The sequence below is a fragment of the Thermomyces lanuginosus genome, assembly GCF_041956635.1.
Source record: "Thermomyces lanuginosus strain ATCC 200065 unplaced genomic scaffold VTN49scaffold_4, whole genome shotgun sequence".
In the NCBI taxonomy this organism is placed as follows: Eukaryota; Fungi; Ascomycota; class Eurotiomycetes; order Eurotiales; family Trichocomaceae; genus Thermomyces; species Thermomyces lanuginosus.
In genome coordinates, this window is record NW_027192338.1 from 1 (window position 1) to 21409 (window position 21409).

The window sequence follows — 21409 nt, forward strand, 5'->3', positions numbered from 1 at the left end:
GTTATGACGTGTTCGTTGTGTGGGTCATAAGTCGACTATCATGGAGTCACGGTCACCCTCCCAAATAACTCCCCGGTTAAGGCAGGAGGATGCCGCTTTCTGTGTCGAAGTGCGACTCAGAGCGAGATATGTTCATATGAATATACATAAGTAAATAAGTTGCATATATTATGAGAATTTTTGCTCGGGATTTAATGTATACAGGATGGTTCAGTCATGAGTTGATGTGATATCGTTGAATCCCAAAGGGCTGATTATATTGGCCGACAAGTATGAGCACCTGCTATCCCTCAAGATTCTGTCTATCTGATCGCCATGTTTCAGTGTTATAATCCAAGATGATGTCATCGACTCGCTGCATTTGAAAGGGAGAGGATGATAACCCTTCCAGATACACAGCCAAGGGCAAGAGTTGTATTACCATCTGCATCAGCTCTCACAGCGAAGGATCCGGGCTGTTCAATACGATATTCTGGAGGAAGCCATAATACTATCTCATCATCCCGGACCAATACCCATTGACCATTTCGTCTCGAGATAGAAACATTCTCCTTTGTCCAGGCCCGATCTGGATGGTCCTCGAGAATCAGGCATTCCTTACCTATGGTAAGATCCCAAAGTTTGATAGTTGTTTTGGGGTTATAATTTCCAGAAACATAAGAAAAAGACGCCAGCACTCGGTTGTCGAGTGAGATGGAAATAAAACTATTCAGATCAGTGTGGCCGCCATTGAGGGTCTGGCGCAGCTCGCCAGTTGTGAGGTCCCAAAGTTTGATCATCCCAAAACCACCAGATGCCAGGAGTCGGCCGTCAGATGAGATGGCAACTGAACAAACCGATTCCATGTGACCCACGAGGGTCCGGAGCAACTCGCCTGTTGCGATGTCCCAGAGCTTGATCGTATCGTCAAAAGAACCAGATGCCAGCAGTCGACCGTTCGGTGAGAGGGCAACAGAGCAAACCTGACTAGTGTGACCCTCGAGAGTTTGCGCAGCTTGCCTGTTGCAATGTCCCAAAGCTTGATCGTACCGTCAAAAGAACCAGATGCTAGCAGTCGGCCGTCGGGTGAGATGGTAACAGAATTAACCCAATCAGTGTGACCCTCGAGAGTCTGGCGTTGCTAGGCAGACCTGATACTTACAATAGACGCACCAGTAACAAGACACTTTCGAAATTATGTCCTCGGCTTCACAATGTTGTCAATGACTTCTGCACAGCCCACACATCTTCGTATCGTTAAACTGCCGAAGTTCTTTCTCCAGGTGAATTCGTCTTGGGCATGGTTATTTACAGCATCACTTCCAAACTTCTATTGGGTGAAGCTGCCCTGAATCAGCTTCTTTGCGCCATGGAGGCGCGCATTGGATTGAATCGTGTTTCATGAATTTCAAATCTCTGACCTAAGCAGTGAATGGATGGATTCGATCATATTAGCCTAAGAGATGCTTACAAAGTTACGGATGAGTTAATGCCATAATTGCTGCTCATGAAATATGGTTCGTACCAGAGGTACCAGGACTTCCAAATCGGAAGTTTGTCGCCTAAGATGAAAATCGCACAAAGACATTAAATGGTAAAGTTCTTAACTTCATTCTCAAAGCAAGCTTCAACTTGCGTTCTACTACCCCAGGAACTCAAGCCGCGATGCTCCAATGTTCACGTCTCAGCACATCCAACCCTATAATTGTAAGTTTCATGGGATCAATCGGTACCTACGATTCACGCGGCATGTCCGCGTAACGCGGCCGACTGTTCATCATATATTCCCACGGCTGGGATATATCTGTGAGATGTAGAGTTTCCCCCTTGACAAATTTCCCACGGCCATCATCATGGCCTTGCGAGCTGGCTCCAGATCTTCGTCTACGAAGAACGGCCCAGCCCATACCCTCACGCGTGACCCATGCAGTGACGAGTCGCTCGCGGCGTTGATGGCCATACCCTCGCCCACTCAGCCGTCCAGTGAGGACAGATCTGGCGAGGAAGAAGTCTTTACACACCTTGACGAGGAAGCCCTAATTCAGCTCCCAAAACATCTGCAAAAGAACATGCGTGAAATGCAGGCTGAACGGCTCCAACGTCTTTTGAAGACCAACCCTCAGCTGGAAGTCAGAGAGTCCGAGTTCTGGCGCAAGCAGGATGCGAACATTTCGCAGAACGTGCCGGCAAGGGAGTCGTCCAAGTTTCCGGTATCGACCAGCTTGCAACCTAGGGCTAAAGATCATCCAAATCCTCAGTCGGCATTCACGAACAATCTCGAGGACAACATAAACAACAGAATCAACGGCAATGCCTTTGCACAGCAAAATCTTTCCACTGAAAAAAGGCAGTCAATTGACACCAAAGAGAATCAAACTCAGCGCTCCTGGAAGGTGCAGATCAGCTCGCCTGTGCCTGGCAGCTTTCGACATCTTAGCCATGATCACCTCTCAGTACCATGGGAGGTCGACAAGGAGAAAGCTACATTTGGAGGGCAAATCGTGCGGAGCCAATCGTCAAAGTCGATTACTTGTAGCATGCGGGCTCGTGTCAAGAAAAGTATTCATCGGCTGAACAAGTTGATTCGAAACCAGGCTTGATGAAGGAGAATTAGTTCTATGATGATCTTCTATGGCATTGTTTTTCAGTGTTTTCTGTGGGAATTGATGATGATGATGATTAAATGCTGGTAGCTCAATTTATCGGCATCAGTCGTGGAGTTGTCATCAAAGCCTTTGCAATCTAAGCTAATGGAAACGATTCAAGATCTGATATACGTGCTGTTTCTATATACAATCCATGTACGCACGACACGCCCAAACTCTTCCTAATTCTTAGGGAGCTTGAAGCCGCCGACGATCTTGTTCTGGAACACCCCGTTCGGGTCGTATTTCGTCGACACCTTGCGAAGGAAGTCGATGTTAGCAGCGCCATAGCTGCTGAATGGGCTTTGAGTCTTGTCCGTATAATTGCTGTATAGCCAGGCGATATCACTGCCCTTGGACTTGGCGTATTCCTCCAACGACTTGGCGAAAGCGCCCAACTTTTCTTCCATGATTCTCTCGTGCTCCTCTGTCTTGACGGTACCCGTCAATAACCAGAGGAGTGCGTTTTCTGGGACAGAGTCCAACCCAAGGACGTTGCCGCCCTGTTCCACGGAACGTTTGGCGAAAAAGGTTGGAAGGGGTTGGAAAAGGCACTGCGTTACAAAGTCCTGTGGTGGAAGCACTGCTTTGAGCTCCTCCACCAACTGATCATGCATTTCTCCAGCTTTCTTGACGACATCGCCGTCGTTCTTGAAGGACAAGGTGAACCAGGTTTGCCTATCCCTGTCAGTCATGTCATCCTGGACCGCATTGCAAATAAGCAATGACATACCGCAATCCAGATGGAAGCACGTAGGCCTTGGTAATATCCGAGATTGTCCTTGTCTTCACGTCTTGGAATAACGTCGGCACATTCTTGATGTTTTCAATTATGGGTGCGTCTTCCTTCCCGAGCGTATCGACGACTACGCTCGCGATGACAACATCTGGGACAACGGAGGGGTTATATGTGTAATTGATAATATATGCCGTCTCCGGGTTCTTTTCATTGTCGTTTGTGAAATCGACCAGCGTTTGAGCAATGTCGTCTCCGGCGCTGCGAGGAGAGGCGCGCATACCACCCCAGAGCGGAGTAGCGGGAACAGTTTTGAGGTCAAACCGAGTGACGATACCAAAGTTGCCGGACCCTCCCTTTAGTGCCTTCCAGAGATCTGGATTCTCCGTTGCATTCGCATTGACGATGTCGCCATTCGCGAGGACCACCTCAAAATTGGCGACACTATCGCAACCCATGCCCATGCGGCCGGAGTAGTATGAGTTGCCTCCTCCCGTGAGAAATCCTCCTACGCCGACATCGGCATCTCGGCCGCCCGCGGCGCATACCCCGTAGGGTTCGAGAGCATCGTATACATCACCCCACCGCGCACCAGGCTGAACTGATGCCAATTTCGTTTGGGAATCGTAGGTAACATTGGTCATGCGTCCGAGATCAATTGTGACGCCGTCGTGGATATCGTTCGCCCCAGCCCACTGCATATGCCCACCACTACGAACAACGGCCTTGCCGTCGACCTCTGCTAGCGCTTTGACGGCCCGCGACACATCTTCTGGTGTGCGTGGGAGCACAATGGCCTTCGGGCCCAGTGCTGCGTTGGCCGCCCAGTATGAGTTCTGCCGCTCAGAGTACTCGGCATCAGACGGATAGACGAGAATCGATTGAAGGCCAGCTTTCACTAGCGCGTCCAATTGAGGGTCCGCCATGGTCAGGGTGTAAATGCTCTTCGTCTATCGGAGGAGTAATACTGATGGAGTGCCGTATCCCTGTTCGCGACGCTCTGGACTTGGAGATCGGAAGAAGTAATCTACTAGGTTTAAACAAAGCTCTAGGCAAGTAGTATTTACAACTCCGGGACAGCCGAGGAGCAAAAGCGAAGGCTGGAGAAGACTGGGCATTATGGGGCGATTGGGGCTGATTAGTGTGTCCAGAAGCTGTCGAAGCCAATAGGGCAAATTCAATAGGCACAAAGCACTTGTGCCTGCAACGATCTTCATAGGCCCCCTTACCACAAGCAACAGCTTAGCATCGGAAAATCCCATTCTCAACGGAGAATCAGATGGATCGGCAATTAACCGAATGATCTGATCAAATCCACATGGCTGCTGCTAGACTGACCCAACCAGTTGGAAATCGTCCAGGGGCTTCTGCCTTGTCCATGCCGCTAACTAGCGAAGCGGGGTCCAATGATTAGATTTATCAACGTGCAGGACGGAGAAGAGAATCCCGAACCCGAGTCACAGATTATGCCGGAAAGCCGATGGCACATCGCGAGAAAACATGCATACTTAGAACCGGATTTGTTGTGCGGCTTGGCCTCTTATGTTCGATCTTATCGTCAACTGGCGATCGCTGCGAGTCAAGATACAACCCCGCAGTTTTCTGTGTATGACTCGTAAAACAAAGCACCATGGTGACACTCTCTGCCCTGCCAAGTGTCAACAGTACTCCGATTTCAGCAATGAAGTCGATTCAACTACTCGGAATTTTCAAGCCGACGAATTTTGTGCATGGTTTTGGACTGGGATCGCTAAATCTCTTCGCCGGACTGCCGTCATCAGTCGGTAACTGTACCGTAGGTATTCGCTCAAAGTTACGGCCCCTCATCCCTCGTTCTCGGAGTATTCCGTACGGAGTACCTGGGCAGAATAGCGCGTTGCTCTAGTTCAGAGGACCAAATAGATACTGTTATAAGTACGATCAAAGGACATTTTACTCCAGATGACGGTAATCGTTGATTGTTTTCTCAACATATAGAACATGAATCATGGAACCTCTCTACCAGTAGTAATGTCCATAGTTTTTGTCTGTAATATTGCATCCCGTGGAATTCCATCCTCATGCCATGCAGATTCCTCTGAGCCATTTCCATCGTGATTCTCACTCGTAACGAACGTTTGAAGTTGGTCTAGGTCGAAGCCTTCGTACGCGTTCCGTCGCGGGCGGCTGCGACTTCGTAGACGAAGTGTTTCTGACAAACCTCGTCGTTTGCTATCGCTGGGGGACCTGTTATTCGATGACAAGAGGCCGGGAGCCACACTTCGGATGAACGTTCGCACTGTCGGAAAGCACGCGCAGATGATGAGGAGATTAGCTTCAGCGCAACTACAGGAGGACACGCGGTTAGCAGAATGTTCTCACCAGCATTCTCATGAATGCCACTTACACCCACACGCAAACAGGGCCGGCACCCCAGGGCGGGTCACCGTAAAAGTCCAAGACCACAATCAACTGATGGAGGCGAACGATTGATGTTACAAGGGTTAACCCGCCGACCGCGAACATCAATATGATACCAATCTTCTTGGAACGTGATGTATGAAGCTTCATCACCATGGGAACCGGGACTAAAATGACCATGGCGTCCGTGATGAGGCCAATCGTTGTTGTCGCATTGTATAGGGCCGGTCGACTCAGACATGTGCCTTCGGTCACAGAGATATCCCAACCCTTGCGCAATGGCCTGCAGCCAAATATCATGCAGAGGGTGATGCCAATTCCTGAAGCGGCATTTGCGAACATGGTGAAATATACGGTCCATAGGAACGACCTTGACTGGTACCCCAGTTTCAGATAGAAGGCTAAGATAACAACTTTTGCGAGCGCTTGCATTATTACGTAGAAGAGGGGCATGAGGAACACTATATGCTACAATCAATGGTCAGTTTCATTGTACGAAGCGGGAAAGGCCCTGACGCTAGAAAAAGGAACACGGTACATACCAAACTAAGATCCTTCACCTTGGGTAGGGGAACCTCCCAGATATGTACTCCGACGTACTTATCCGCAACTCCATCTGGAGTGATGTCAGCAGGTTGTCGACCCAGAAACGCCAGGCAGGGAGAAGGACTCCGTACGGATAATTAGGGCTTGACCAATTATAGAGGAGATCCATGCGCCGAGCAAGACAACTAAATCAAATGTGAGCTGAGCCGTCCATGCCAGATTTGATTCAAGCCTGTCAGCTGAACTCACTGTCTTCCCATGCGAGCTTTCTTCGAACAAACCATTGTACGTATAGTCGCTGGAAGAGAAAACAAAGGGCCAAGAAGACTCCCACGCCAAAGGTGCAGTACATCGGAATAACATATTGCTGACGTGGGTTCTCAAAGTCCACAACATAGCCCTCTGGTGGCGGACGGAGCACTGGGACCCCGTTGACCGTCGCCATCTTGGGAGATGAAGTCACGGCAGCTCAGAAACGAGAGTCAGCTGAAGGAAGGCCATGAGATAGCTGGAACATATAGAACCAGCGTCTGCTCTAAAGTTATTTGAGATTCATGGGGGATCATCGATGGGGAAAAAAAATCTAGCCAGTGCCATCTGCTCTTGAAGTTTGCAGTGCGCACAGGTCTGAACCCGGAATACATAAAAGTCCTGCGCGGAGGAGAGATCTTAAGCTTATTAACAAAGTTGGCATTTCTGAAACGCCTTTCGGTTGACCGGCTTCTATCGAAATAAGTCATTGGATGTAAAACTTAACCCATCTGTTGCCTGGCTTGCCTCAAACTTTGTACGGGTACAGAGTTGAGTTCATTGACTTGGAACTTTCCCAGTTAACCTTGGTGCGATTCGAGTTCAGCTTTCCTTTCATCGATGCCTTCAGAGATAACTTCAGATTGGGACCTCACAACGAGCACAATATTGTATCCCATACTGAGATTCAACTACCATGACTCCAAGAGCACGGACACAGGACAGGTTCCCTGAGGATATGAAAGCCGTCGTATTGATTCTAGATTGTTACTCCATGTGGCAGGTACGCTAGTTAGATCACTAAGCTTACCTAACCCATCCGGAAAAGATCTGCATTGCAGGCGCCCCGTCAAACTTTAAAACCGTGAGGAACCACGAGCTCATTCTTCGTCATGCACCCCCCATGCGGACTGGCAGGGGTGCCATTCGGTCCCTTGATTTATGTCCTGGAGAGATGTGATTCCTATCCTGCGCTATACAGCCATCATCAGATATGACCGTCCGGAAGTACCCGGTCCGTGCCTCGGAGTCGGGGCCCGTCGGCCAGTCTCCGTCGTAATGGTCCAAAATTGATTGGCCATTGTTGCGAGCGATCCACGGTTTCCCCAGATTAATTCCAAATGGGCTATTTATAACCGATCTGATGAGGGACTCGTCCAGAGTTATCCTTACCGTATCAAGCAACGCATGAGATACTTACCGTATCCCTCGACTCCTCGGACATAACCTGAACGCGGACCCAGTCTCCTGGGCTGGTCAGCTTGTCAGGACCTGTAGTTCCAAACAGCTGAACTGTCCTCAATTGCGGAGTAAATACGGAGTACTCTGTAATTACTCCGCAGTCGTATTCGGAACGAAGCCGAGTCTTACTGTAAAAGCATCTGCCATGCATCAGCCAAGTCCGCATCGCTGTGCACACTGGTCCGGTACTGCAAGACCAAGATGTCAGTGACTACTGACAGCCCCAGCAGGACGGGTCCTGCCCACAGCCTTATCGGGCTATCCCTATTCCGCCGGAGATCAGCGCCGAGTCACCGCCGACAGACAGGCCCAGTCCGCCGGCCTGGTCCCTCACTTTGCTTTTCGTTCGCTTAATAACGCCCACTAGGCCCTGAGAAGAGTCTGCTCAACACTTCCTGAGTACAGTATCGAACATGATGGTTGGAAACTGAAGCGGGTTATGTGGATATTCACCGCGAGCAGGCTCAATGTTTCTACCAATCCCAACGGGAAAGAGTTAAAGCACAGAAATTTCTGGTCGAATGTTAAGGTCTCCTTTCGGTCCAGAATCCTCCGACCAAAAGAAATAACTTTTTTTCGAGTTTCGGTGGCGCAAATGGTTTCCAATGCGTGGCCTTTGTTTGCAGTACGGAGTGGGTTAGGTTAAGCTCTAGACACCATCCTCAAAGGGCGCCTGTTACTCCATAGTTCATCTCTTCTCCCTCGATGGGCCCGATCGCGCTGCCAGTGGTTGCGTGGTTTGTCCGGAAACGGACTTGACAAGCATCGAATCGATAATTGGCCCCTCAGATACGGGGTAGCTAACATTATCTTCGGGTTTCTCTGGCCCAGACACTCATCGCGTATGGATTCGGAAGACTTGCACTGTAATTGTCAGGTTGCCCATTCAACCTTCGAATCGGCGGATATAAAATCAAAGGAACGTCTAGCGCATCAAGGTGCGCAGTCCGAACCAAACTCTCGGTCCTTCGTGCCGCCCCTCCCCTTCCCCTCTTCTCAGGATGCACTTTCGGTTCGAGATCCACTCCTAGTTGTTTTTTAGCTGAGGGCGCCCAAGGGAAAGCACCGCAGTATGGCTGGCGCAAGCTTTTGTGGCGAGAACGACAACGACACGGCACGAGGCTTCCGAATCAAACTCGAAGAGGGTCCCGTTGACCAGTCGGCCGACTGTCGGTCGACCGTCGGAGTCCAGTACCGCCGCCAGAAGGGTCGACTCCGGGAATCGCCGTTGATTTTTGTTCTCGTCCGTACGAATACAGTATAATCCACATAAACCAGATCCAGATCTAGGGAGCAATTAAGGAGTTCGGATGGTTTGATTAGTCCCTCAGAAGGACCGCTGGATATTCCCGGACCCTTCGATCTTGCAACTACCCAATTGTTACAAGTACACCTGTGTAAGCAGTACCTAGAGAGTACACCATCCATCCCGGATTTCACTTCGGTAAATTCTCGGGACGCTGACCATAAACGACATAGCTGCAGGAATCAACCATAGTTAGCCTGAGAATAGAACTGCAGCTCAAAAAATACGATTGCCACTCACAAGTCGAACATCGCGTGGATGTCACGATTCTGGCCGTCGGCGCGGGCTTTGCTTGCTAGAACTATGACTTCCTCTTTGGTCCACTTCTTGTGTCGCGTCAGGGCGGCTAGGGCGAAACCCTCGTAACCGTTCGCTTCGGCCTGGGCTTTGTTCCAGGCGCCAACAGTCTTCTGCACGCAAGATATCAGTGCTGGATTTTCTACTACTGTTTGGAGACAAGGAGAAACTGACAAGATGGGGATCCTTTGGCCAGATGCCGTACGGAATGACAAACTTCTCCACATGGATGTTTACGAAGCCGGCCTCCTTGAACCACTGCTCCAATTTGACCCCAGGACGGACCTCGTAGCCGGCCTCCTCGAACGCGCCGTAGACTACGTCGTAGTACTGTTGTAGGCCGGTGCCGTCGAGACTGCCATCTGGTGAGAGAGGGTAGCCGTCCCAGTCCTGAAATTCAACCAAGCCGCCAGGCTTGACTGATCTGTTCTTCGTTAGAGCTAAAACAAAGCCAGGTGAACGTTCTCATGACTTACTGATAGCATTGCTTGAGCAGTTTTCCAAAGTCTTTAATCGAGACGGTCAAGTTTCGTGCATGGATAAAGTCAAATGGATCGCTTTCATATGCCCACTCCGACTCGATGTCATCCACCAAAAACTTCAGGTTCGGAGGAATCCTGCCAATGACAGTCAGTCAAGAAGACTTGCTACGAATTCTTTGGTTCAACAGACACAGTTGGTTGAGTCGGGCTCAAATCACAGCCGATCACCTGCAAGAAAACAGATCCAGTCTCAGCATTCTCCATCTGGAAGAGCCCTCGATAGTACGCTTTACCTCGGCCTGGGGGTGTTGGTCCGCTACAATGAGTCAGCATCCATATCTTGGGTCGGCCAAACCCTGAAGGGTAAACTTACCAAAGTCAATGGCCCATATACCTGTCCCAGTCGCCAAGTCAATCACTCGCTGCGGACTTTTTATAGGGGCCAGGTAGAGTCTCCGGTGCAGCAACTGGAGAAAAAGCTCGTGCACCATGTCCAGGCGGTCGTTTTCCGTCTCATCATTAGGAAGCAAATACACTATAAGATAACGATCAGCTTACGGATCTTGGATGGTCCAGCAACAAGAAGCTAGCTCCTACACCCATCGCGGAATTTATGATAACGTCGGCCGTTCTCATGACGATAGTCAATCACCGACGAGGTGAGCGATGCAGTGTACGACGATCTATACGTCGGAGAACATATGTGAGCATAATTTTGGGATCCGGCGGACCATGGCGTCATATCACCCACAGTTCGTCGCCATAAGAAGAGTCGTTCTCATACTGTGCGACTCATCAAGTAAGCAACGCGCTCTGATACCTCGCAATGGAGGGATATCGTACCGAGGTGTCCACTTCAATGTTGACAGGGACATTGTTGGTGGTTGTGGTTGTTTGTTCTGTCATGGTGAAATTATTATTCTCCGTTGATGTTCGAGGAGATCGGTGATTGGCTGACAACACGTCCAACGACTCAATGAAGATATATGAAATTTGTGCTTGGATGCGGGACTTTCGAATGGTACCCAAGAGCTGGTCGTCTTGCTCCTCATGACCATCGCTCGGTATCCCGGTTCAGTGCTATATATGCACAAGCGGAAGAGGGTCTAGATCTAGTTTCCCGACAGCTTTGCTGCACCTCTTCCAAAATCGTAATAGAGGTCGTTTGTTCGGATTTCGGAACATGGTGACAAGGGTGTCTGAGGTTCAGCAAACGGTGACCTTGTCCTGGGCACCCGGAGCGAAGTCCAACTTTGCATGAGCTTTGCTCCAACGGGTCAAAGCATTCAAAGTATTCAGCCCTGCACACAATGCACTACCCGACGCGGATTGGTCGCTCAGTATGCATGTTTCTTTGCAAAGGGGATTCTGATCTTTGCATATCAATCCATCTTCCAATCAGCGCGGGCCGGGTCGAGTATTCCCTCTTCCCCGGCGGCCCAGTCGCCAGGTTCGACCGGAAAGTTGGCAGTGGCATTCAGATAAGAGCAGAAATACTAACTGCAGTTAAATACTCGTTGCCTAATTACGGAGTACATGATAAGAACAGCCAGAAAGATTTTAGTAAGAGTAGTACTCCGTACTTAGTGATGCAAATTGATGACGATCTGACGAAAGAGCCCCCTCTCCGGTCCTCGGCACTAATCAATACTCACATACTTAAAGTAGTAATGAACTTAAACTTCTCAAATACATGCGGAATGACCGAAAGTTGGCAATGGAAATTCATTTCATGGGCCCTGCGAGGGCAGCACGGCGGTCTGCTGAGTAGGATAGCGTCACTAGTCATTTCATGTCATTTCAATGACAGTCATTACATTGTAATTTCGGCTTGTCATCTGAAATGACATTTACCATGCCAAGACCGCACATGGCCAATGATATCCGATCAACTGTACAGAGTATTACCTAAGAGATCTTTGCTCGTTATCAAAAATACGATTATTTACAACTAGTTTAGCGCAATACCTTCTGTGACAGATCTCAATCTGATTACGTTTCTGTCGATCAGTTGCAACTGACGAGTTTAAATGCGGAACTATCAACTTAACCAAACCAACAGCAGCTAAGCAGCTCTATACGCATCTGCAATTCTGCTCGCACTATTGAAACTATGAACTTGTACGGGTACTCGTAAGCTCAGAGCTAGAGCTTGGAGCTCGAAGCTCAGCTCCTCAGCTCGCAGCCTCGCAGCCTCAAAATTGAGTTCACGGTTCAGGCGTCCCATCCCTGATTCTTGCTCGCCGTTCTTATATCTCCCAGTTCTGATTTCTTTATTATCCTCCCCTGAGGACTGCGAACAGCATCTCTTTAACGTCCCTGGTTCAAAGGCTCTTAGTGCCCTGCAACTAAGCAATTTCTTTCTGAATAACACTCTGTACCTACCAATTGCCAACGAACCTAAACATTACTAAGTACTGCCGAATAGTTACTCTATATCTACTTTTGCAGTTGTTTTAGTCGCACAAGTTGCTGACTTCTACTATCCAGGAGCTGCCACAACGGGCGGAATTGGCTCTGGACAGAAGAACCCAGAACTCCATCTTGCGTTCAGGAAGCTGCCGGATTCCCCGAACACGAAAAGGGTATGTTGCCTTGAGTTTGCACGATCCTGGATTTGCCTGACTCTCGATAGAAAACATCCAAAAAAGAATGTGAATATTGTGCGCGGCGAGTCTCCAGCCATGCTACCCGAAAAAAGAGCATCTCGAACGGTGCGATTCCTATCTTTCGCGGCCCGGTGCCCAATCGGAAACAGAAACGGCGCAAATAAATGTGGGTGGTCAGCACTCTTCGTTCGATTCGGCGAGGAATTCGGAGATTCAACGGATGTTGATGCTCGCCGTCTTCGTGGGGGGTAAGTCCTTTACCGTGTTTACGGAGCCACATATGCGGAAGTTCGTGCAGACCTTGAACCCAGCGTTCAAAATTCCAAACCGTCATACCCTCTCCACGACCTTGCTCGACTCATGGTACGACAAGGTCGAGTAAAAAGTCCACAATAAAATCCGCCGAATCAGGTATCTCAACGTGAATTTTGACGAATCAACAAGCATCGGCAATAGGAGGATTCTCAATATCTCACTGGCCAAGTTGGGCCAGTCCTTTTATCTCACGTCAGAGGAGATACCAGAAGGTACCTTTGACACTGAGAGAATACCGTCTATTGTCCTCCGCAACCTTGAGCGCCTGATGCCGTCGAATTTCGACTGGACGTGCATAAACTCTTTTTCAACAGACACATGTAGCACCATGTTGAAAGCATGGTCAGTTCTCAAACAAGACTCCCGCGTGTCCAAAGCATTCACGATTCCGTGCGACTCTCATGGGATCCAATTAGTTTTGAAGGAGATCTTCGGCCTAGGATCTATCAAGTATTCGAACCAGCAAAAATCATCGAATACTTCAAACATTCGCCGAAACAATATTCTTTCCTCCGAGGACACCAGGAATCTGTTAGAATGTAATGCTGAAAAGTTACACGGGAACGGTAATTTCGGGTACAGAGTCTTGGGTTGAAATCCGTCAGGGACACCTGGACAAATGACGAGGTCTCCCTCAGAAGTACCGGCACAACCATAATAATATAGAGTCGCTTCTGCCCTGCACAACACGTCATGTTACGTATTTCACCATTACGTACCAGCTCGTAACTGGCTCATTTTAACAGAATCCAATTACGGGAGGCACTACGCCCTGATTGCATCTGGAATCAACCGTAATTTACAATATCACAGGCTCATACAAACAAATATATTAGAAACGTATGCCATTCTTGGTGTCATTTGTTATTCGTGTCATTACAAACGACATCCACCATCCCTAACTGCTGAGCCGCGTCAATTTATCTCACGTGATCTCGTAGCCCTAGCCCTATTACACTCATTCGGGTAGGTGTTACCTTGGATAATGGATGATGTTTGTTGATGTAATTTCTCCTTGGGGAAAGGCAGAGACAGTTTTGCTCCTCAAAGATGTCTGCATCAGCAAGATAATTCCACCGCATTGAATGTTTGGTGTGTTTGTGAAGTGGCATGCACAAGTTCCTTAAACCAACCCCGCTGCTGCCTAAGGCATCAAAAGATCATATACTTAGGCTAGTCCAGAAACAGTTTGGTGCGGATGTTCTGGAAGATCTTGTAGCTCCGTCGGCCACGGGAAGAAGTTAGAACACAGGACAAAGTTCAACACCAGACGATCGTCTCCTCGTGCTGGTAGGGCCAGTTCTCCTACAGCCTCTTCGTTATTCAAAATTTTGAACTTGGGACTTGCTTCACCAGCAGAGACACTCCCGGAAAGCCAAAATGCAGGCGCCGGTGGTGGTAATGAGTATGCTCTACCCTTCCCCGCTGTTTCTATCAGGCAGCTTGGTTGACCTCCACAGACACCCAGGCCGGCGATCGGCAAGTCGGTCGGCAGGCGCAGTTGTCTAATATCACTGCGGCAAAGACGTACGAGTGCCTTTTAGAGAGTCTTGTCGAGAAATATGCTGATGGAAGTTAGTGTCGCCGATATCATTCGATCATGTCTCGGTCCCAAGGCCATGTTGAAGATGTTGTTGGATCCCATGGGCGGTATCGTACTTACGAACGATGGACACGCTATTCTTCGAGAAATTGAAGTTGCTCATCCTGCTGCGAAGAGCATAATCGAACTGAGCCGAACGCAAGATGAGGAGGTGGGGGATGGAACAACGACGGTTATCATCCTGGGTATGAGCATGCAAACGGCCATCGCGATTTCGAAATTGCTAATGTCAGCTAGCTGGTGAAATACTCGCTCAGGCCCTTCCTCAGCTGGAACGCAACATTCATCCGGTGACGATTATCGCGGCGTTTAAGCGAGCTCTTAATGATGCCCTCCGCATTGTCGAGGAAATCTCAGTCCCAGTCGATGTTGATAATGACAAGGCAATGTACACACTCATCCAGTCATCGATCGGGACTAAGTTCGTGTCACGATGGTCGGATTTGATGTGCAGTCTCGCCCTCAAGGCCGTTCGCACCGTTTCCTTTGATGTCGGTGGAGGAAAGCGGGAGGTTGACATCAAGCGTTATGCTCGTGTGGAGAAAATTCCAGGTGGTCAAATTGAAGATAGCGAGGTCATTGATGGTGTCATGATCAACAAGGACATCACACATCCGAAGATGCGACGGAGGATCGAGAACCCCAGAATCATCTTGTTGGATTGCCCATTGGAGTACAAGAAGGGCGAGTCGCAGACCAACATTGAGATTACCAAGGAGGACGACTGGAATCGAATCTTGCAAATCGAAGAGGAGCAGGTGAAGTACATGTGTGATTGCATTCTGGCACTGAAGCCGGACGTCGTGATTACTGAGAAGGGCGTCTCTGGTGAGCTTGTGCTTGCTTCAATGATTGTCTGAATGGCCCGCTGATATCAGATATAGATTTGGCCCAACATTTCCTGGTCAAGGGCAACGTTACCGCAATCCGTCGTGTCCGAAAGACGGATAATAATCGTATTGCTCGGGCCACGGGTGCCACGATTGTGAACCGCGTTGAAGATCTCCAGGAGTCGGATGTCGGGACCAAGTGTGGTTTGTTCGAGATTGAAAAGATCGGAGACGAATACTTCACATTCCTGCGGAAGTGCAAGGAACCCAAGGCCTGCACTATCTTGCTGCGGGGACCGTCCAAGGATATTCTCAACGAGATTGAGCGGAACCTGCAGGATGCCATGTCGGTGGCTCGCAATGTGATCTTCCACCCGCGTCTCTCGCCCGGTGGTGGTGCGACCGAGATGGCTGTGTCTGTTCGACTTAGCCAGCTGGCTAAGTCGGTTGAGGGCGTGCAGCAGTGGCCTTACAAAGCCGTTGCCGATGCGATGGAAGTCATCCCGAGGACCCTCATCCAGAATTCTGGTGACAGCCCTATCCGTGTTTTGACTCGTTTGCGGGCAAAACACGTGGAAGGCCACACGTCATGGGGCATTAATGGTGACACCGGTGCACTGGTTGATATGAAGGAGTACGGTGTGTGGGAGCCAGAAGCGGTCAAGCTGCAGAGCATCAAGACAGCGATCGAGGTATGTTGAGTTTTACACTTCTGAGGATCACGCCTGCTAACTTCGTTCCAGGCTGCATGCCTTCTGCTGCGTGTCGACGACATCTGCAGTGCCAAATCTAAGCAAGGCGGTGGCGCCGGTGCTGTCGGGGGTGGTGCGCAGGCTGGTGAAGAATAGTACGAAGTGGATAGAAAATAGAATAAAAGTTGCATTGATGTAATTGAGTAATGTTTCCATGATTCAATACATTAGTTGTCTACCTATGTAGAGCTTCGATGTGAAAACATGACTAGAATACACGGGTATCCTGCCCCGAACACCGCACGAAGAAATCAAAATATCCGTACATGAGAAATCCCTAATCTTCATCATGGATGATTACACCTTGCTCCTCCACCCCAGCATGCTGATCAGTCTCCGCTGGGACCGAGTCATCTCCATCCGGCCTCGGCACGCGTGGCCCTAATCTCGCTTTTTGCTCACTACCATCTTCCCGATTCTGTTTCCCGTCCGCCATATCATCCGCGTCGCTTCCATTTGCCGTTCCATTCCCCTGCGCATTAGCAGCTTTCTTCCTGGCTGCCGCAGCACGCTTCTTTTCTCGCTTTCTCCGATTCTTCTCCGTCTTCTCTTCATCCTTTCGTCTCAGCTCTTCGCGTTTCCTCTGAAATTCCGCATCTGCCTTCTCCCGCTGCACTTCCTCTTCCATCAGTCGCAGGCGCTCATACTCCCGTCGCCGGCTCGCCTTGTAGACGTGAAACTCGCCCGATCCCGCACCGGCCGAGGATCCTTGCACGTTGGGGACAATTTCCGGTGGCGGCGGTAGGCTATCGGCGGTGCGGGGCTTGGAGCGCGGTGGGATCTTGATCTCCTTGTTGGGATCCTTGAACAGGTGTGATATTTCCGAGGCTTGCTCGGAAATTGCGGTTAGCTGGCGACGTTTTTTCGGGCGCTGACTCTTGGGGTCTGCGCTGGTGGGCACAGAGTCTTTGGTAGGTTCGGACATGGTGTTTCGGGAGATATGGTGATGCAATGTACTTTGCGATCGAGCTTGATCGATGATCGAAAAAAGTTGCAGCTAGCAGTCGACTGAATATCGGCTTCTAGATGCTGCGCGCAGTTGAAACTATCGATCCAGAGAACGCGACTTAGTCAAATTTCACGTCGCGTCTCGAATAAGAGGGGCTCATTGCAAGGAATAATATCACGACGGTTGATCCAAGGATCCAAATGGAGAGCTGTTTATCTAATCAGGCCAGCTGGAATCCATCCAAACTGGTCAACGATTGCAAAACCCCTGCACGTTTTCGGTCAGTTCTTATGCGTTTCTTAAGAGGGAAAACTCGCGCCAAGCGTGCATCACTTTTCGCATGCCAGTTGACCCGCATGGATCCCCAGCTCTTTTTGACGCAATCCGAACCATCTCTGTAACCAAAAATTTCAACGTCGCTGCATGACCTTCGCGCTTTGACTCGGTCCTCGTATTAGCGGTCGGAACGCGCCCGTCACTTACGATAATGCGTGTCACTTTCGACACATAGATAACTGACGCCCCGACAAATAATCGTCAAAGGCGTCCCGACAAATTCTCCGTAACCCTCCGACTCGTACAACTGGTCCCCCCGCGAACCTCATAAATTTGACCTCCATTCGCACCGTTTGATACTCTCTGGGATGGCACCTGGATCTGGCAGAGCACCCCAGTCCGATAGCCTCCATCGAAAGTTCTACCCCGAAGATGTCTGCCGACTAAAAAGCGACGCGTCGTTTGTGGGCACGGTGGAAAGGACTTTCTACGATGTCGAGACCCACGAGCCTCTGCGGGATCGGCTGATAGTCTCGCATGCTCCAGTTCCGGAGCGTGAGTTGATGGAATTTCTCCAGAGTGGCTCGGTACGTATTCGGTCTGCACCTATTCCGGTGTCGTGAGAATGCGTGCTGACCGCTGATATCATAGCCACCCAAGGGCTATGTCTTTGTCCAGTGGAGCGAGTCGATGCAGGGGTGCTCTCTGGTGGCCGAGGATGACTTGGATCTGGTCAACCGGTCGTTGGAGATCGGGTACCTGGTCAAGCGAAACCCAAGCGATACGATGAGCGGGACGGTGCTCAGCACCAAGGTTAAGTATACTCTGCAACCCATCGTGTACAGATCTGTTGATCCAAGGAACGGGGATCGCGGTCCGGTTCAGTTTACAAGACCACGGGGTCACGATCTGGAAGGAGACGATGGCCCACCGTTGATCGTAGACGTCGATGCGGAGGATGTGAGGGTGTACGATGAATTCAGCGAGGACGACTATATTATCTATCGTCAAAAACTGGGCATCATTCACCAAGTTGATCGGGATGCAGTGATATTGCTCTCCAATCAGCGAGTGGTGACGCCGCTCCGTCCTTATGCGCTTCGGTGCCCCGTTCCGAGCGCCTATCTCAAGCCTATTGTTTCGCTGCCGCCGGATGGTCCAGAGCAAACGTCGTCATCGTCGGAGGTTTGGATTCCTTGCATGGATTTGTATCCTGGTCAATTTGTCCGCACAACGCAAAGTAATCTGAGAAGACGCGATTGGCTGCCCGGAAGTACGTCACCAAACGACATTGTCGAAGGCTATGTTCTGTCGACACCCCCAGTCGAGGTGCATGTCGACTGGCTATGTTCAAATGTATTCAGTGTCAACCCTCCCCTAAGAGGTCCTACCGGTGAGATTATCCGAGCGGACAGCCTCCGTGGGGAGGCCATCATCTACGACGATGGCAAAGCCCCGTCCGGTGCATCACAAAATAATGTCCGGTCAACCATGTATATCAGCGCCGGCGATCGCGTACAGTTCCGGGATCCTGCCGGAGCAGCAGTCAAGTACCCTGCGTTTGATCGGATCCCTGATGAATGTACTTGGGGCTACGATCTAAACATTTTCAAGGTCGTCTCCGTGAAATCCGAAGTGGTGGTGCAATGGCAGGACCAGTCGATCACGACAGAGCCGTCGACATCTCTTCATCGGTTTACTGGCATTGAGAACGAAGTGTGGCCGGGAGAAATGGTCAGCTTGAAGGAGGAAATCCGGACCGTTCCTAATCCGAGTGAATATGCGTTTGGGCCACTGGCATTTCCTCTGGACCATGATAACAGAATCCACGCAAATATCCTGCAGGTCAAAAAAGTAGGTATTGTACAGAAGGTGAATAGTCGAGAACGGATCGCCTCTGTACGGTGGTACGAAAACCCTCAAGTCGAACTTCTCCACGAGGGCCATGTGCTTCGAACATGCTCCACTCTAGGAAAATTGGGCGATGAGATCACCGAGGTTTCAATGTACGAGCTTACCACCCACCCCAGCATGGTGAAAACACTAGGCGAGATGGTCCTGCTGGTGCCGGAGAAAGTGCACCAAAGCCACGTCACGGATACTCACTATGTCCATCGGCTGTCGACGGGCGCCGGACCTTGCGTCATGAGCTACATTTTCCCTGCACAGTTCGACCATGTGAATATGTACCTTGAATATATCAAACATGTTATGGTCCAGCAGCCCTGGTTTGAAGAGAACGTCCAGATCGACCGGACGCCGCTCCCACGGCATAGCGTCCGACGTCGCGATTACAACCAGAACAGTCCAGCAGACTGGGTCGGACAAATAATTGCTCTGGACCTAGACGGCACAATCACCGTCCGACTGGGTGCACTGGATCAAGTTCGAGACGTCAAAGTCCCTTTTGAGAGAATCATGATGGTTCTCGACGATGACCTGGGCGCGGTGACGGAGCCGGAGGGACTGGACGACGAGTATCCCGAAGATGAGGACGAAACCATTTTCGACAGGTTGGCCAGCGTGGTTGAACGCTCGGTCGAGTACGAAGGTGGGCGGCCTCTGAACCCGGAGGACGAGGATGATGCGATGTGGTCGACGGAGGAGGAGGGCAGCGACGTCGAGACGGTAAGAAGCGAGACGGAAGTCGGGGGTACTGGCGTGCAACGGACGGATATTGACACAACCGACACGCCTTCCCTGATACCGGATGAGAGTGAGGAAAAGGAAGCTCGTCCGACCAAACCGGCTGAGCCTGCCGGCGACAACAATCGTGCTGTTGGCAGCCCACCCAGCTTTGCAATTCTGGAGAGCGAGCCGCCGGAGGATCACCATTTCGTCAATACGCCGCTGTCTGGATCCTTTACGAAACGGCTCCGACGGCTGCAGACAGAATACCAGATCCTAGAGACATCACTCCCGCAGGGCATCTATGCTCGCACCTGGGAGTCTCGAATGGATCTCCTCCGAGTTGTCATCCTGGGACCACAGGGGACACCGTACGAGTATGCGCCGTTTGTAATCGACTTCCACTTTGGCGACCAATTTCCTCAGCATCCACCAGACACGTTCTTCCACTCTTGGACCAACGGGATGGGGCGAATCAACCCAAACATGTACGAGGATGGGAAGATTTGCCTGAGCATCTTGGGAACCTGGCCACCAAAGAATCCGGATGAGAACTGGTCAGCGGAGAGATCCACTGTATTGCAGATCCTAGTCTCGATTATGGGGTTGGTACTGGTCAAAGATCCATTCTACAGTACGTGCATCCTTTCCCCTATCTGTCTATTACCCGCGAATCTAACAGTCAACAGATGAGGCGGGCTATGAAGCATTTGCATCCGAAGGCGATAGCAGGGTCGAGTCTACGCAGTATACTGAAAAAGTGTTTGTCATGTCTCGCACATTTATCAAGCGGGCACTCGAGATTCCCGTCCAGGGCTGCGAAGACGTGATCGAGTGGCACTACCTTCCGGGCCCTGTTGAAGAAGGGGCCCCACCACGGCCGCAGCTCCTGCAAAAGGCCATCACTGAGGCCCGTGCAATGATTGACCACTACAACGCGACGTTCGATAAAGATGACAGTGCGGGCGCTATCGAGCCGGCATCACCATTTGTAAAGCGGTTGAGCCTCGGAGCTGTAGTTATGCTCCGGAAGCATCTCAAGGCATTGGAAGAAATCCTTGCCAAGCACAGTCGTGGGTCATGAATGAGTTTTACGTGCGAATAGGGTATGGGTTCAAACGAAATATCTAGACGCCGGGACTGCATTGGCTGGAGTTGTTATTCCCGACGATTGGGACGGTATTAGTATCATTAGTCAATACAATAACGACTAGTTAGTAGTTGGGAACTGCATTTCTGTTTCGTAAGAACAACCACTAGACAACGTGTAGCTGTTTGGTAGGTGAACCTACGGGTATAGGGTATTGGCGGCTCCGCTCATTAGCCATCACCAGGGCGCCGGATCCGCTATTCGAATCTAAGATTTAATTCTCTTCACATTGAAGACAGTATTTCGCACACTTCTCGAGCTCACTCATAGCCACAATGCCCGGAAGATTATGATGGCTGTTGTTACGGGGCGAGACGACAAAAGGCATTGCTTATCGAAGTCCTAATCAGTAACCTGATAGGTTCCTTGGCTGATGATAAAGCTGATATTACAAGTCACAGTCTCGGACACGTGA

General features: G+C 50.2%; 9 protein-coding genes across 9 annotated transcripts; 5 read left to right on the top strand and 4 right to left on the bottom strand.

The window, feature by feature from the left end:
* Positions 1 to 1832: 1832 nt before the first annotated feature.
* On the top strand, positions 1833 to 2579 carry VTN49DRAFT_5935 (uncharacterized protein; the record flags this gene model as incomplete). The annotated part of the gene is made up of 1 exon (XM_069414047.1): positions 1833 to 2579. The coding sequence occupies one exon, from the start codon at positions 1833 to 1835 to the stop codon at positions 2577 to 2579; it is 747 nt and encodes a 248-aa protein (XP_069272526.1).
* A 227-nt stretch (positions 2580 to 2806) lies between these two features.
* On the bottom strand, positions 2807 to 4286 carry VTN49DRAFT_5936 (uncharacterized protein; the record flags this gene model as incomplete). Its single annotated transcript, XM_069414048.1, has 2 exons — positions 2807 to 3302; positions 3358 to 4286. 2 exons carry the CDS (start codon positions 4284 to 4286, stop codon positions 2807 to 2809), a joined length of 1425 nt encoding a protein of 474 aa, XP_069272527.1.
* Positions 4287 to 5345: 1059 nt separating this feature from the next.
* On the bottom strand, positions 5346 to 6751 carry VTN49DRAFT_5937 (uncharacterized protein; the record flags this gene model as incomplete). The annotated part of the gene is made up of 5 exons (XM_069414049.1): positions 5346 to 5685; positions 5747 to 6228; positions 6303 to 6376; positions 6438 to 6491; positions 6556 to 6751. The coding sequence occupies 5 exons, from the start codon at positions 6749 to 6751 to the stop codon at positions 5346 to 5348; spliced, it is 1146 nt and encodes a 381-aa protein (XP_069272528.1).
* Positions 6752 to 8869: 2118 nt separating this feature from the next.
* Positions 8870 to 9209, top strand: VTN49DRAFT_5938 (uncharacterized protein; the record flags this gene model as incomplete). Its single annotated transcript, XM_069414050.1, has 2 exons — positions 8870 to 9044; positions 9121 to 9209. The coding sequence occupies 2 exons, from the start codon at positions 8870 to 8872 to the stop codon at positions 9207 to 9209; spliced, it is 264 nt and encodes an 87-aa protein (XP_069272529.1).
* A 24-nt stretch (positions 9210 to 9233) lies between these two features.
* Positions 9234 to 10788, bottom strand: VTN49DRAFT_5939 (uncharacterized protein; the record flags this gene model as incomplete). Its single annotated transcript, XM_069414051.1, has 10 exons — positions 9234 to 9276; positions 9344 to 9513; positions 9575 to 9824; positions 9877 to 10017; positions 10073 to 10110; positions 10176 to 10198; positions 10256 to 10417; positions 10480 to 10565; positions 10634 to 10665; positions 10726 to 10788. 10 exons carry the CDS (start codon positions 10786 to 10788, stop codon positions 9234 to 9236), a joined length of 1008 nt encoding a protein of 335 aa, XP_069272530.1.
* A 404-nt stretch (positions 10789 to 11192) lies between these two features.
* On the top strand, positions 11193 to 12655 carry VTN49DRAFT_5940 (uncharacterized protein; the record flags this gene model as incomplete). Its single annotated transcript, XM_069414053.1, has 3 exons — positions 11193 to 11222; positions 12408 to 12467; positions 12518 to 12655. The coding sequence occupies 3 exons, from the start codon at positions 11193 to 11195 to the stop codon at positions 12653 to 12655; spliced, it is 228 nt and encodes a 75-aa protein (XP_069272531.1).
* A 1531-nt stretch (positions 12656 to 14186) lies between these two features.
* VTN49DRAFT_5941 (uncharacterized protein) lies at positions 14187 to 16087 on the top strand (the record flags this gene model as incomplete). Its single annotated transcript, XM_069414054.1, has 6 exons — positions 14187 to 14211; positions 14267 to 14333; positions 14386 to 14594; positions 14647 to 15237; positions 15294 to 15931; positions 15983 to 16087. 6 exons carry the CDS (start codon positions 14187 to 14189, stop codon positions 16085 to 16087), a joined length of 1635 nt encoding a protein of 544 aa, XP_069272532.1.
* A 181-nt stretch (positions 16088 to 16268) lies between these two features.
* On the bottom strand, positions 16269 to 16916 carry VTN49DRAFT_5942 (uncharacterized protein; the record flags this gene model as incomplete). The annotated part of the gene is made up of 1 exon (XM_069414055.1): positions 16269 to 16916. The coding sequence occupies one exon, from the start codon at positions 16914 to 16916 to the stop codon at positions 16269 to 16271; it is 648 nt and encodes a 215-aa protein (XP_069272533.1).
* A 668-nt stretch (positions 16917 to 17584) lies between these two features.
* On the top strand, positions 17585 to 20928 carry VTN49DRAFT_5943 (uncharacterized protein; the record flags this gene model as incomplete). The annotated part of the gene is made up of 3 exons (XM_069414056.1): positions 17585 to 17803; positions 17868 to 20478; positions 20534 to 20928. The coding sequence occupies 3 exons, from the start codon at positions 17585 to 17587 to the stop codon at positions 20926 to 20928; spliced, it is 3225 nt and encodes a 1074-aa protein (XP_069272534.1).
* Between the last annotated feature and the right edge of the window lie 481 nt (positions 20929 to 21409).